General features: G+C 43.2%; 1 protein-coding gene across 4 annotated transcripts in view; it reads left to right on the top strand.

The window, feature by feature from the left end:
• Miga1 (mitoguardin 1) overlaps window positions 1-11,321 on the top strand; it is a 57,219-nt gene that overhangs the window by 27,399 nt on the left and 18,499 nt on the right. For all 4 annotated transcript variants that reach the window (XM_028754306.1, XM_028754305.1, XM_028754307.1 and 1 more), the window contains exon 7: window positions 6,014-6,114. In XM_028754306.1, coding sequence (XP_028610139.1) covers window positions 6,014-6,114 — 101 coding nt within the window. The remainder of the gene's footprint in view (window positions 1-6,013; window positions 6,115-11,321) is intronic.

Below are 11,321 nucleotides of genomic sequence, written 5' to 3'. Positions count from 1 at the left end.
GTGGAGCACTGTGGGGGATGCATATGCCCAGGTGGGAGCAGTGCAGACGTGGAGCACTGTGGGGGATGCATATGCCCAGGTGGAAGACAGCAATGGCGGTGCGCTCTGTGCTTAGTGAACGCTAAGCACTGCCCCTGTACACACCTTCTTCATCCTGAGTGTAACGCTGATGGCCCCACTGCTGCTCTTGCCCCCGGCTCTCTCTCTCTCTCTCTCTTGCTCTGTCTGCATTGTGAAGCAGCAACCGGAGGACTGCACAACTCAGGCTAGAACACTGTCAACCCATGCTGACAGGATTTTATGTTTGTTTGTAGTAATTAGTGGGAAATAACATCAGGCAGGGAGACTAATTATGGAAGGTTTCGGAGAGCAGAAAAGAAATTTGACTAGACATGGCTCATTTGTTCTAGTTGCAAGAAGAGAAAGGTTAGATTATTAGACATAATAGGCCAGCCCTATAATAGTTACCTGTGTCAGAATAAACGGTCTGTGATAATCCTTAGCTCAATACTTGGGCATATTGGAACATATGAGTTCAATCAGAATTCTCTAAAGAACTTTCAGTCTCTTTGCAGTGTCAAATAAATGAAAAAAAAAAAAACAGATCTGGGCGTGGCATGGTGACTCACACCTGTAACCCTAGTACTTCAAAGATTGAGGCAAGGGAGTTGCTGCAGGTGTAAATCCAGCCTTGTCTCCTGAGTGAATTTTAGGTCAGCCTGAGCTACAAAAGGAAGAAATATAAAAAGAAGTATGGTTACATCTCTGTCCAATGGAAATGTATCCCCTCCAACCCTGGCCCATCAAGTCTCTGTAAGGCTAGGCATATCCTCTCCCACTGAGGCCAAACAAGGCAGCCCAGCTAGAAGAACATATCCCAGACAACAGCTTTTGGGATACCCCCCATTCCAATTGTTTGGGACCCACTTGAAGACCAAGCTGCACATCTGCTACATATGTGCGGGGAGGCCTGGGTCTAGCCTGTGCATGTTCTTTGGTTGGTGGTTCAGTCTCTTGAGAGCCCCAAGGGTCCAGGTTAGTTGACTATTGGTCTTCTTGTGGAGTCTCTGTCCCTTTTGGGGCCTGCAGTCCTTCCTCTTGTTCTTCCATAAGAGTTCCCAAGCTCCATCCACTGTTTGGCTGTGGGTGTCTGCATCTGCCTGAGTTAGCTGCTGGGTGAGCCTCTCGGAGGACAGCCATGCTAGACTCCTGTCTGCACACATAACAGAGTGTTATTAATAGTATCAGAGGTTGGTGCTTGACTACGGGTCAGTCACAAGAGGCAGATAGAGGGAGGGAACTGGGTGGAGAGGAGATAGGGAGGGGATGGGGGGTTCAGGATCAGGAATGGGGAGGGACAGGAGGGATGACTAAATAGCCATGAGAATGAAGGGAACTCTGCAACTGACAGGGGTGAGGAGGTGGGGGGTGCATCTCCATGAAGAGACAAGGACCTAGGATAAGGGAGGCTCCCAAGAATCAGTGGGGTTGCCCTTAACTGTGACACACAGCATTGGGGTACAGAACCTGAAGAGGCCCCTCCTGTAACCAGGCAGGAGCCCCAATGGAGCAGTAGAGACTCCAACCCACCCACAAAACTTTCAACCCAAAATGTTCTGTTCTACAAGAAATGCAGGGTTGGGGAATGGAGGAGAGACTGAGGCAACAGCCAACTTTTGTCTGTTCTTAAGCTTTGTTTTCCCTGTTGTTTGGTGGTGTTAAGACAAATGGACTGTAAAGCAGAAGCTGACCCTGAACTCTTGGTCCTGGTGCCTCTCCTTCCCAGAAGCTGGTGTGAGGGTATGTGCTGTCACATCCAGAAGTCTTGTGCTTGTATGAATGAAGTCATGCATTCAAGTCTTCCCTTAACGTATCATGATGTTTATCTGCTTCCGTGTATAAAGCAACAATTCATATTTGTTGTAGAATTTTCACTCTGTAAAGATACTACTTGCTGTATTTTTAATAGATAATTTTCCTCACAGTTTCTATTAGGAACAGTATTGCTATAAATATTCATATGCCTATAAACATACATTTATGTAAAACACATCTGCTGCAGAACTGCTAGGTCACAGAGGAGGCAAGTTTTTTCTTTTTTTCTTTTGTTGTTTGGTTTTTCAAGATAGAGTTTCTCTGTGTAACTCTGGACATGTGGAGTTTGCTCTGTAGATCAGGGTAGGCTCAGACTCACAGAGCTCCACCTGCCTCTGCCTCCTAAGTGCTGGAATTAAAGGCATGCACCACCACCCCAGCCTAAACTTTTTCTTAATATTTATTTTTATTTTATGTGTATAGGGGTTGCATGGGTCTGTGTATCACATGTGTGCAGAGCCTCAGAGGCCAGAAGAGGGTGTCAGATCTTGTGCTGGATAGTTTTATGCCAACTTAACACAAGCTAAAATCATCTGAAAGGAGGGAACTTCAATGACAAAAATGTCTTCATAAGATCAGGCTATAGGCAAGACTGTAGGGTATTTTCTTAATTAGTGATTGATGGTGAAAGACCCAGCCCATTATGGGTGGGGCCAACCCTGGGTTCATAGTCCTGGCTGCTTTAAGAAAGCCGGCTGAGCAAGCCATAAAGTAGCACCCCTCCATGGCATCAGCATCAACACCTGCCTCCAAGTTCCTGTTCTGTTAAGAGTCCTGTCCTGACTTCCTTCAATAATAGACTACAGTGTGGAAGTGTGAGCCATATAGACCCTCGCCTCCCCAAGTTTGCTTTGGTTATGTTTTTCCGTCATAGCAATCGAAGCCCTCGGACATGGACTACAGAATGCAGTGAGCAGTTTCTGAAACTGCTTAGATGAAAGCTTCAGCTTTCAGACTCCAGCTCTCCCTGTGCTTTGTAGTACAAGCAAGACTTGGAACTCTTGAAAGAATGTTGTGAATTTTAATGGAGTGTGTGAAGACAGTAAGTTTAGGGTATTGCCCAGGCTTTCTTCTTTATACTTTTTATTGGCTCACCCAAGAAGCAGATGTGTTATTTCTCTTCATCACCATTAAACTGCCATCCAGGAATTATAACAATTACTGAAACAAGAGGCATGGTCTGTGATTTTCCGGTGCGTAGAAACCCGTTAGCAGTTAGCGCAGAGTCACCCGTGATTTTTCCATATTGCATGAAGGAAAGAAATCAAAGCATTTCCCTTTGGTGTCATTTAACCAAGAGCAGGCCCAGGTCTGAATTCTCTACTTGCTCCACTTTCTCCTCTACTTCCTCCTGTCTTCTGTCCTGTGCTTGTTGTGAGTCTGAGTCTGTGGCTGTCTAAATGCTGACTTGTGAGTCAGTCATGGTGTCTGTGTGTCCATCTGTGTCTGTGTGTCTGTGTGTCTGTCTCAATGTTTATGTCCCTAAAGGGGGAACTTTGCTATGTATTTACTGAACAGCAGAGAAAACACCACATGGGGAAGGAATGGGATACTTTACAGAGATCTTTAACAGTTTTACAAGGAATGAAGTCACTGGCTCCAGCTGACCCCATATGTCATGGGTATTCATTTATAAGACTGCTTTCATGTGTGTGTGCATGCGTGTGTGTGCACTTGTATATATGTGTGCGTTTTAAAAGGTGTTATATGTACTGAAATGTAAATTACGGGAATTTCTCCCATAATTGAGTGTCCAAAGATACCAAGTTGCCCGTTATGAAACTGTTTCCAAAAGTATAAAGCAGCTGAACTGGCCCAGCGTTCAAAGTGCTTACTGCTCTCACAGATGACTTGGGCATGCTTCCCAGCACATACTTGGTAGCTCAGACTGCTGGTAGCTTCATTTCCTGGAAGTATACATCATCTTCTAACCTTTATGGGCATCTACATGTATAAGGTTCAATAAATTTATTCAGGCACACACATAAAGGAAAATAAGTAATAACATAAAATTTGAAGTGTAGGACAATTTTATTCGTTTTCAAGTCTTATTTTCTAGTTTGGTAGAGTACTGTAAGTTTCTGAGGTTTTGTTTTTCTCTTTGGGGTGGTTTACTTGTTTATTGGGTATGCTAGGTGGAGAAACCAGGGCTCTAGACCCTGCGAGTGCTACACAAGTACTTCACTCTGGGCCACATCTCTACACTGACTGGTTAAATAGAGTCACTTAATCTTGGTTTATAGTGGCCATTTAGTAGAAGAACTTTATCTATCTATCTGTCTGTCTGTCTGTCTATCTATTGAGATGAGGTCGGCTATGTTGAAAATATTAGCTTTGAACTTCTGAGTTAAACTAGCTTTCTGTCTCCTGAATAACGATACCCATGTGCCACCGTGCCTGGCTCTGGCTCGGTAGAATTTTAGGCTGAAAAGTTGGGTGCTTTTAAAGGATTGATACCAGCCTAATAAGAAGCAATTGTAATTTAAATTTTAGAAGGTAAACCATTGAAATGTAAAACCTGGTTCCTGCAAACCTAGACCAGGGCTCATGTGCTGCACACGGGCCTTGCTCCATGCACGTGCCTGCGCACTGAGTGCTGTGTGCATCCTCCCTCTGTTCTACACAGGACTTAGAATCTAATTGGTTGCACACAACTTTTGAGTTTAATAAGCTTGGATTTTTACATCCCAATGGAGTCACAAAATGTTTTTCTGATATGTAGGAGTTCTCAAGAAAATTTGAAAGATTTCTGGTAAATTTGGTAAACATTTTTGGAAGGCTTAATAGATAGGCTTAGTGGAAATCTGAATAAATGAGAATAAGGGAAATTTCTTGCTTTTATAAAGGGGATAAAGCATTTGAGAAGGTTAACAGCTTGAGAATCTCTTTTTATCCTTTGCTTTTTATCATGATACATTTTTAAGTATATTAGTTATTTGCTACAATCTAATTACAGGAAAATAGTTTTTACCTGAAAATTCAGTGTCAGGAAGGCATTTCTATTGATGACATGAGAGGCTTTTCCAACCTGCTTTTAAAGTGTTCTGCATTGCTAACGGATGGCCTACCTTAATGTGACCAGATAAATAATTTCCAAAGTATATGAGCTTCAACACCACTTAAAAAGTCACCGAGGCAGTTAGTTGTATTTGGTTTTTAAATAAGAAGAATAAACATGAGAAACTGATGTCTGATCTTGCTGGCTCTTCAGTTTGTTAAAGTCAGCTTTGGGGTTTGAAGAAGACACAAATAACTACTGAGTGTTAATTGATCACTTTACAGTAAGTGATCAGCTAGAGGTTTTGTTCATAATTCAAATAAACCCAAGTGTTGTGGCATGTGCCCTTTTGGTATTTTCAAGTAGTCTCACTGTGTAGCTGCCTGGCTTTGAACTGGTGATTCTCCTGCCTCTGCCTCTTCAGCATCTCCTACTGACATGGGCCACCACAACCTGCGTGGCGCATTTAATCAGAGGCAGAGGCAGAGGCAGGTGGATCTCTCTGAGTAGAAATCCTGGCCTATGTAGTGAGTTCCAGGATAACCCAGGCTACATAATGAGACGCTGTCTCAATTTTTTTTTCAGTTGATTTGAATAAACCTTATAATTTTCAAATTTAGGCAAGCTACTTGCAAATAAATTGTTTTAAAGTACTTCTGGTACTTACAGACTTTACCAAGTATGGTAAAAAAAAAATACTGTAGTTATTTTAAAGTCAAAAGCTCTTTTAATAAAAAAAAATTAAGTTTAATTTATTTAAAATAAAAAAGGGGGGAAGGCTGGAGAGATGGACCCAGGTTCAATTCCCAGCACCCACAAGGCAGCTTAGAGCTATCTGTAACTCCAACTCCAGGGCTCCAACACCCCCCCCATAAATACCTATGCATATAAGATTAAAAAATAGAATATTTTTAAAAATGAAGTCTGCTTTTCATAGCCCTTTCTTCCGTGGCATGACAGTATGTTAGCAGGAAGAACTTCACAAGAATTTTGCTAGACTGCAGTCTGCTGCAGTTGTTACTGGTCTCCCTTAGGCCCTGGCTGTCAAGATAAAGAGTAGAGATAAAATCATACTATATCAAGTAAGCATGTCTGAGACAAGGGATAACACTGTTGACTTTCACTCTTGTGACTTTTAAGATAAAGACACAGATATGAGCGTGAGGGAGCCGGTGGATGAGTTCGGCCTGCCAGACACCATGAACGTTGACTCAGAAAATCTCTTTGCTTCAGCAAAAGAGGTAAGACAGGTTGTGTACATGGTGAGGAAGTTCTGTCACTGACTACAGTTTAGTTCAGTCCGTGTGTGTGTCTGTCTGTCTGTCTGTCTGTCTGTCTGTCTGTCTGTCTGGGTGTTGTGTGCATCACGTATGTTTCTAGCACCCACAGAGTTCAGAAGAGACATGAGATGCCCTGAAACTGAAGTGACAGTAGTTGTCAGCCACCCTATGGTCCTTGGAGTTGACCCCAGGCACTGGGCATGAATAACCAATGCTCGAAAACTGAGCCCTGCCTGTGTGATTTTATTGTTCACCTTTGCATGAGACGGGGCCTATGCAGGTTCTATGGCCTATGCTGGCCCCAAACTCCGGTTCTATTACCTTACCCTCCTCAAGGCTGGAATTACAGGCATATAACCTAACAGAACTTTCTTTCTAGCATCTGGAAAGATTACTCAGCAATTGAGAGCACTAGCTGCTCTCCCTGGAGACTTACATTCTGTTCTCAACACTTACATGGACCCATATCTTTGGTGAGTTTGAGGACAGCCTGGGATAGTGAAATTCTGTCTCATAACAACCAACTATATCTTTATGGAGATACTATAAAATACACTCTTGAATTTGTGAAGTTTGGTGTTCTCTAGTATTTTCATCATTGGGTTTCACTGTGTAGTCTAGGCTGGCCTCACACCGAGAGTCTTCCCATCTCAGTCTCTGAGACGCTAATGTATGAAGCTGTAGGCATGTACAGCCTACAGCTTCCAGAGCATGCTTTGTTTTTCATTGCTAGGTATTAAACCAGGGAGCTTTGGGGCCTGCTTACAGGATCTGTGTGAGGAGGGTGAGAGACCCCCAGACAGCTGTGTCCCTGAGATGCCTCACCTCAGCATGGATGATGACTTCCTTATACCTGCACGGATGCTGTCCCCTCTTTGGTTAACCTTCTGTCTTAAGCCCTAGCACCTCCTGAGACCACATAGAGCTGGTACAGACTGACATACAGGAAGGAGAGAGTCCAGGGAGGAGTGTCTAGACTCTCCCAGGAGGGTCTGACGACCTTCCTTCAGTCTTCCTTTGAGAGAGCATCAGTAGGTCTGAGTCTGCTGAGGATCTGTGGAGTGCAGTCTTACTGTCCCCAGTTACTTTTTAAGAAAAAATAGATATAATTTATTTTTTATTTTATGTGCATTGGTGTTTTGCCTGCATGTGTGTCTGTGTGAGATGTCAGATCCTCTGGAACTAAGTTACAGACAGTTGTGAGCTGCTATGTGGGTGCTAGGAATTGAACCTGAGTCTCTTGAGAGAGCAGCCAATGCTCTTAACTGCTGAGCCATGTCTCCTGCCCATATTTTCTGTGATTAAGATGGCAATGGTGGCTACACCCACGTACAGCAGTCCTCTAGTGTCTATATAAAGAGTGTGCTCAGCGTCTCTGCCCTGAAGTGTTTGAGACCAGCAATGTCGTGTGTGTGTGTGTGCTTGTATATACATATATATTTGGAGTATTTGCATGAAAATGACATCTCTGGGAATAGAGTGCAAGTCTAGACACAAATTGCATTTACAGGGCGCAGGAGAGATGGCCCAGCACTAGTTGTTCTGGTAGAAGATCTGGGTTTGCTTTCTAGAACCCACATGATAGGTCACAACCATCCATAGGCACGTGTGGTACACACACACAAGCAGAGACAAAACACTAATATATGTAAAATAAATAAATTTCTTTTTTATATAGCCTGAAGATAATTTTAGGTTATATTTATTATCTTGTACTTTGGGTGCAACCCATACAAGGCAAAGTATGGAATTTTGCACTTGTGATAACACATCTGGACATAGGTTTCAAATTATTTATCATTCTGGGGAGGATTCTCAGGCCAAGGATGCTCTACCTGAGTAATAAATGCTAAGTTTTGTTAGTGACCGTAGATACTAACAAGCTGCTGTTTCCTAGCCAGTAAGTGCTATATAGTATTCAGTTCAAAGCTAACCTGATTTTTCTCTGTGGTCAGATTTAATGTTAAATAATGTTACCGTGAAACCCTAGTCAGTTTTCGCAAAGCTGCAGTTTCTGAAAGGTTTCCTCTGCTTGTAGAGCCTGTCTCCTTCCCGCTTCTCTCAGTCCTTCACAGTTTGTAATATTTGACAGTTTGTTTGCTCTTTTGCTCTTTCTCTCTTGCTCTAAGTATCTTGGCCAGTTTCCAGGATTGCACAACCTGTGTTTGAGACCCCAAGATGAGTGTGAGAGCTCTGTGTACAGGAGCCCCGTGCTCCTCTGCAGTACAGGAGCCCCGTGCTCCTCTGCGGTACAAGAGGAACCTGCCATTCCTTCTCTGGGTTTGTCACAGTTGCAGGTGACCCTTGGTGCTCATCTTTGTTTTTAGTTCTACCATAAACTGTTGAGAGACTTAAATTCCACAATCCCCAGCACCTCAAGAAAACTCACTGGTTTGAACTACATGCAAAAGTGATTTCCCAGGATGCCTTGAGGACGTTGGTTCTGTCTTATGGAGTCCTGAGGCTTGACCTCATTATCAGACCTTTACCCACTAGCATCTCTCTGGCCCTAAGCCACATGTTTATATTAGCCTAAATGATACTGGTGCTGTGACCACTCCTGTGATGTTGTCTAAGACAGACAGTATAGTGTAATTGAGAGCGTAAGGTCTGAGTTTGGAGCAGCGACTCAGGTAAGTCTCTGCACACGCATGGGGACATGATCTGAGCCCAGCCCCTGTGTCAGCAGCCAGGTGCGTGGGCAGTCACTTGAAATCTCAGAACTTGGATACTGGAAACCAGAGGATGTCTGGGGCTTGCCAGTCAGCCAGTTTTGCTAAGTCAGCAATTCCATGTTTAGTGAAAGACCCTGTCTTAAACACAATAGGAGGAAATGACCAAGAGGGACACCAGGCATCAGCCTTCAGCCGCCACATTCAAACGAAGCACGATCAGCCTACACTCTGGAATGCTATGTCTGGATTTACATTTAAGGATTTACTTATAGAACCTAAAGCACATTTCCTGTTAATATTCATCTCTGCCCCTTTGCCTGTATGTTACCAATAGTAGTCTAACTGAACTTACAATCTGATATAAGGAATAAAGGAGATTGTTTACTTTAAGGCATTTAACACAGCACCAGCTGTGCACACAGTGCAAACACCACAGCCTGCAGAGGTGCTGGAGTTCTAGAGTACAGATGCCCAAGGGCTAGCCCTGCTGCTCCTTAGTGTAGCGCTCTTCCCTTCTGCACAATACCCAAGACTTGATCCCAAGCATGAAGACGACCGAAAAGCTCCTCCAGAAAACAATGAGTGTTTCTGTATAAATTGTCAAAGACAAAACCTCAAGAACTCTCACAGGACTTTGAGAAGTCCAGATAGCATTCCTTCAGATAACATCAGAGTCCCCAAAGGACACTGAGCCGTACGTGTGGTTTCATGGCTCAGTGCTGTCTCTACAGAGGTCTGAAAAGCCAGGCCATGCAAGGCAGCCTTTGAACCATCTTGTTGGCTGTCACAGGAAAGAACGCAGTGGTGCCAGCCCCTCCCAAAAGCTCTGTTCCTCAGGAACTGTCAGAATTTGACCTGTGCGGCAGCTTCCAAAGCTGAATTCTCAGCATTTGTCTTTATATTTGGTTAGTTTGGTTTGATTTTGGGTTTTTGAAACAGACTGTCATTATATAGTTCTGGCTGGCCTGGGACTCCTTATGTAGACCATGCTGGTCTTGAATTCACCAAGATCTGCTATGTTCAAAGACACCAAAAACATTAAAATAGTAAAATGGGAAAAAATGTTTACAGATTCTGTATCTGATTTTTAAAAGGCTTACAACATACAATTAAATACTAAATAGGTAAGTAGCCTAATATAAAAATGAGCAAAGAAATTGAGTAGACATTTCTCCAAAGAAACTATACAAATGGATAATAAGATGAAAACTTGCTTTATATTGTCAGTCGCCTTGAAATGTAAGTCATTCCCATCTGCTGTATTGTTACAATAAAGGTAGAAAATAGCAGTTGTTATAGAGGGTGTGTGAGCATTGCTGGCGGCTGGAAGGCGGCAGCCTTTCCTCAAACAGTGAACACAGAGTTACCTCTGACCCTTCTATTTCTATGTGCCAGGAAAGTTAAAAACATCTATCTAGCCGGGCGGTGGTGGCGCACGCCTTTAATCCCAGCACTTGGGAGGCAGAGGCAGGCGGATTTCTGAGTTCGAGGCCAGCATGGTCTACAGAGTGAGTTCCAGGACAGCCAGGACTACACAGAGAAACCCTGTCTCAAAAAAAAAAAAATCTATCTATACAAAAACTTGAACGTAAACATTATTCAAAGCAGCCTGCTCGTGGTGGCTAAAAAGTGGAAAATTCAGTGTCCATCCCATAGGAATGGATAACAATAATGTAGTATGTCTGTGCTCTGGAGATATGTGTTTTAATATTTACCTAAGCACCTAAAGAAATGTCAGCATCCCTAGTCATCAGGGAAATGCAAATCAAAACAACCCTGAGATTCCACCTCACACCAGTCAGAATGGCTAAGATAAGAAACTCAGGTGATAGCAGATGCTGGCGAGGATGTGGAGAAAGAGGAACACTTCTCCATTGTTGGTGGGACTGCAAGATGGTGCAACCACTCTGGAACCACTCAGTCTGGTGGTTCCTCAGAAAATTGGACATAGCATTACCTGAGGACCCAGCTATACCACTCCTGGTCATATACCCAGAAGATGCACCAACATATAACAAGGACACATGCTCCACTATGTTCATAGCAGCCTTATTTATAATAGCTAGAAGCTGGAAAGGACCCAGATGTCCTTCAACAGAGGAATGGATACAGAAAATGTGGTACATTACATTTACTCAGCTATTAAAACAATTAATTCATGAAATTCTTAGGCAAATGGATGGAACTAGAAAATATCATCCTGAGTGAGGTAGCTCAGTCACAAAATAACACACGTGGTATGCACTCACTGGTAAGTGAATATTAGCCCCAAAGCTTGAAATACCCAAGATACAATTCTCAGACCACATGAAGTTCAAAAAGAAGGAAAACCAAAGTGTGGATGCTTCAATCCTTCTTAGAAGGAGTAACAAAATACTCACAGAAGGACATACGGAGACAAAGTGTGGAGCAAAGAATGAATATGTGTGAGTAACCTACATGTACGTGTGTGTGTGTGTGTGTGTGTGTGTGTGTGTGTGTGTGTGTGTGTGT

This window comes from Grammomys surdaster, unplaced genomic scaffold (assembly GCF_004785775.1).
Source record: "Grammomys surdaster isolate TR1022 unplaced genomic scaffold, NIH_TR_1.0 125996, whole genome shotgun sequence".
Classification (NCBI taxonomy): Eukaryota; Metazoa; Chordata; class Mammalia; order Rodentia; family Muridae; genus Grammomys; species Grammomys surdaster.
Note: the sequence above shows the minus strand (reverse complement) of the source record. Positions and strands in the feature narration are given on the sequence as shown.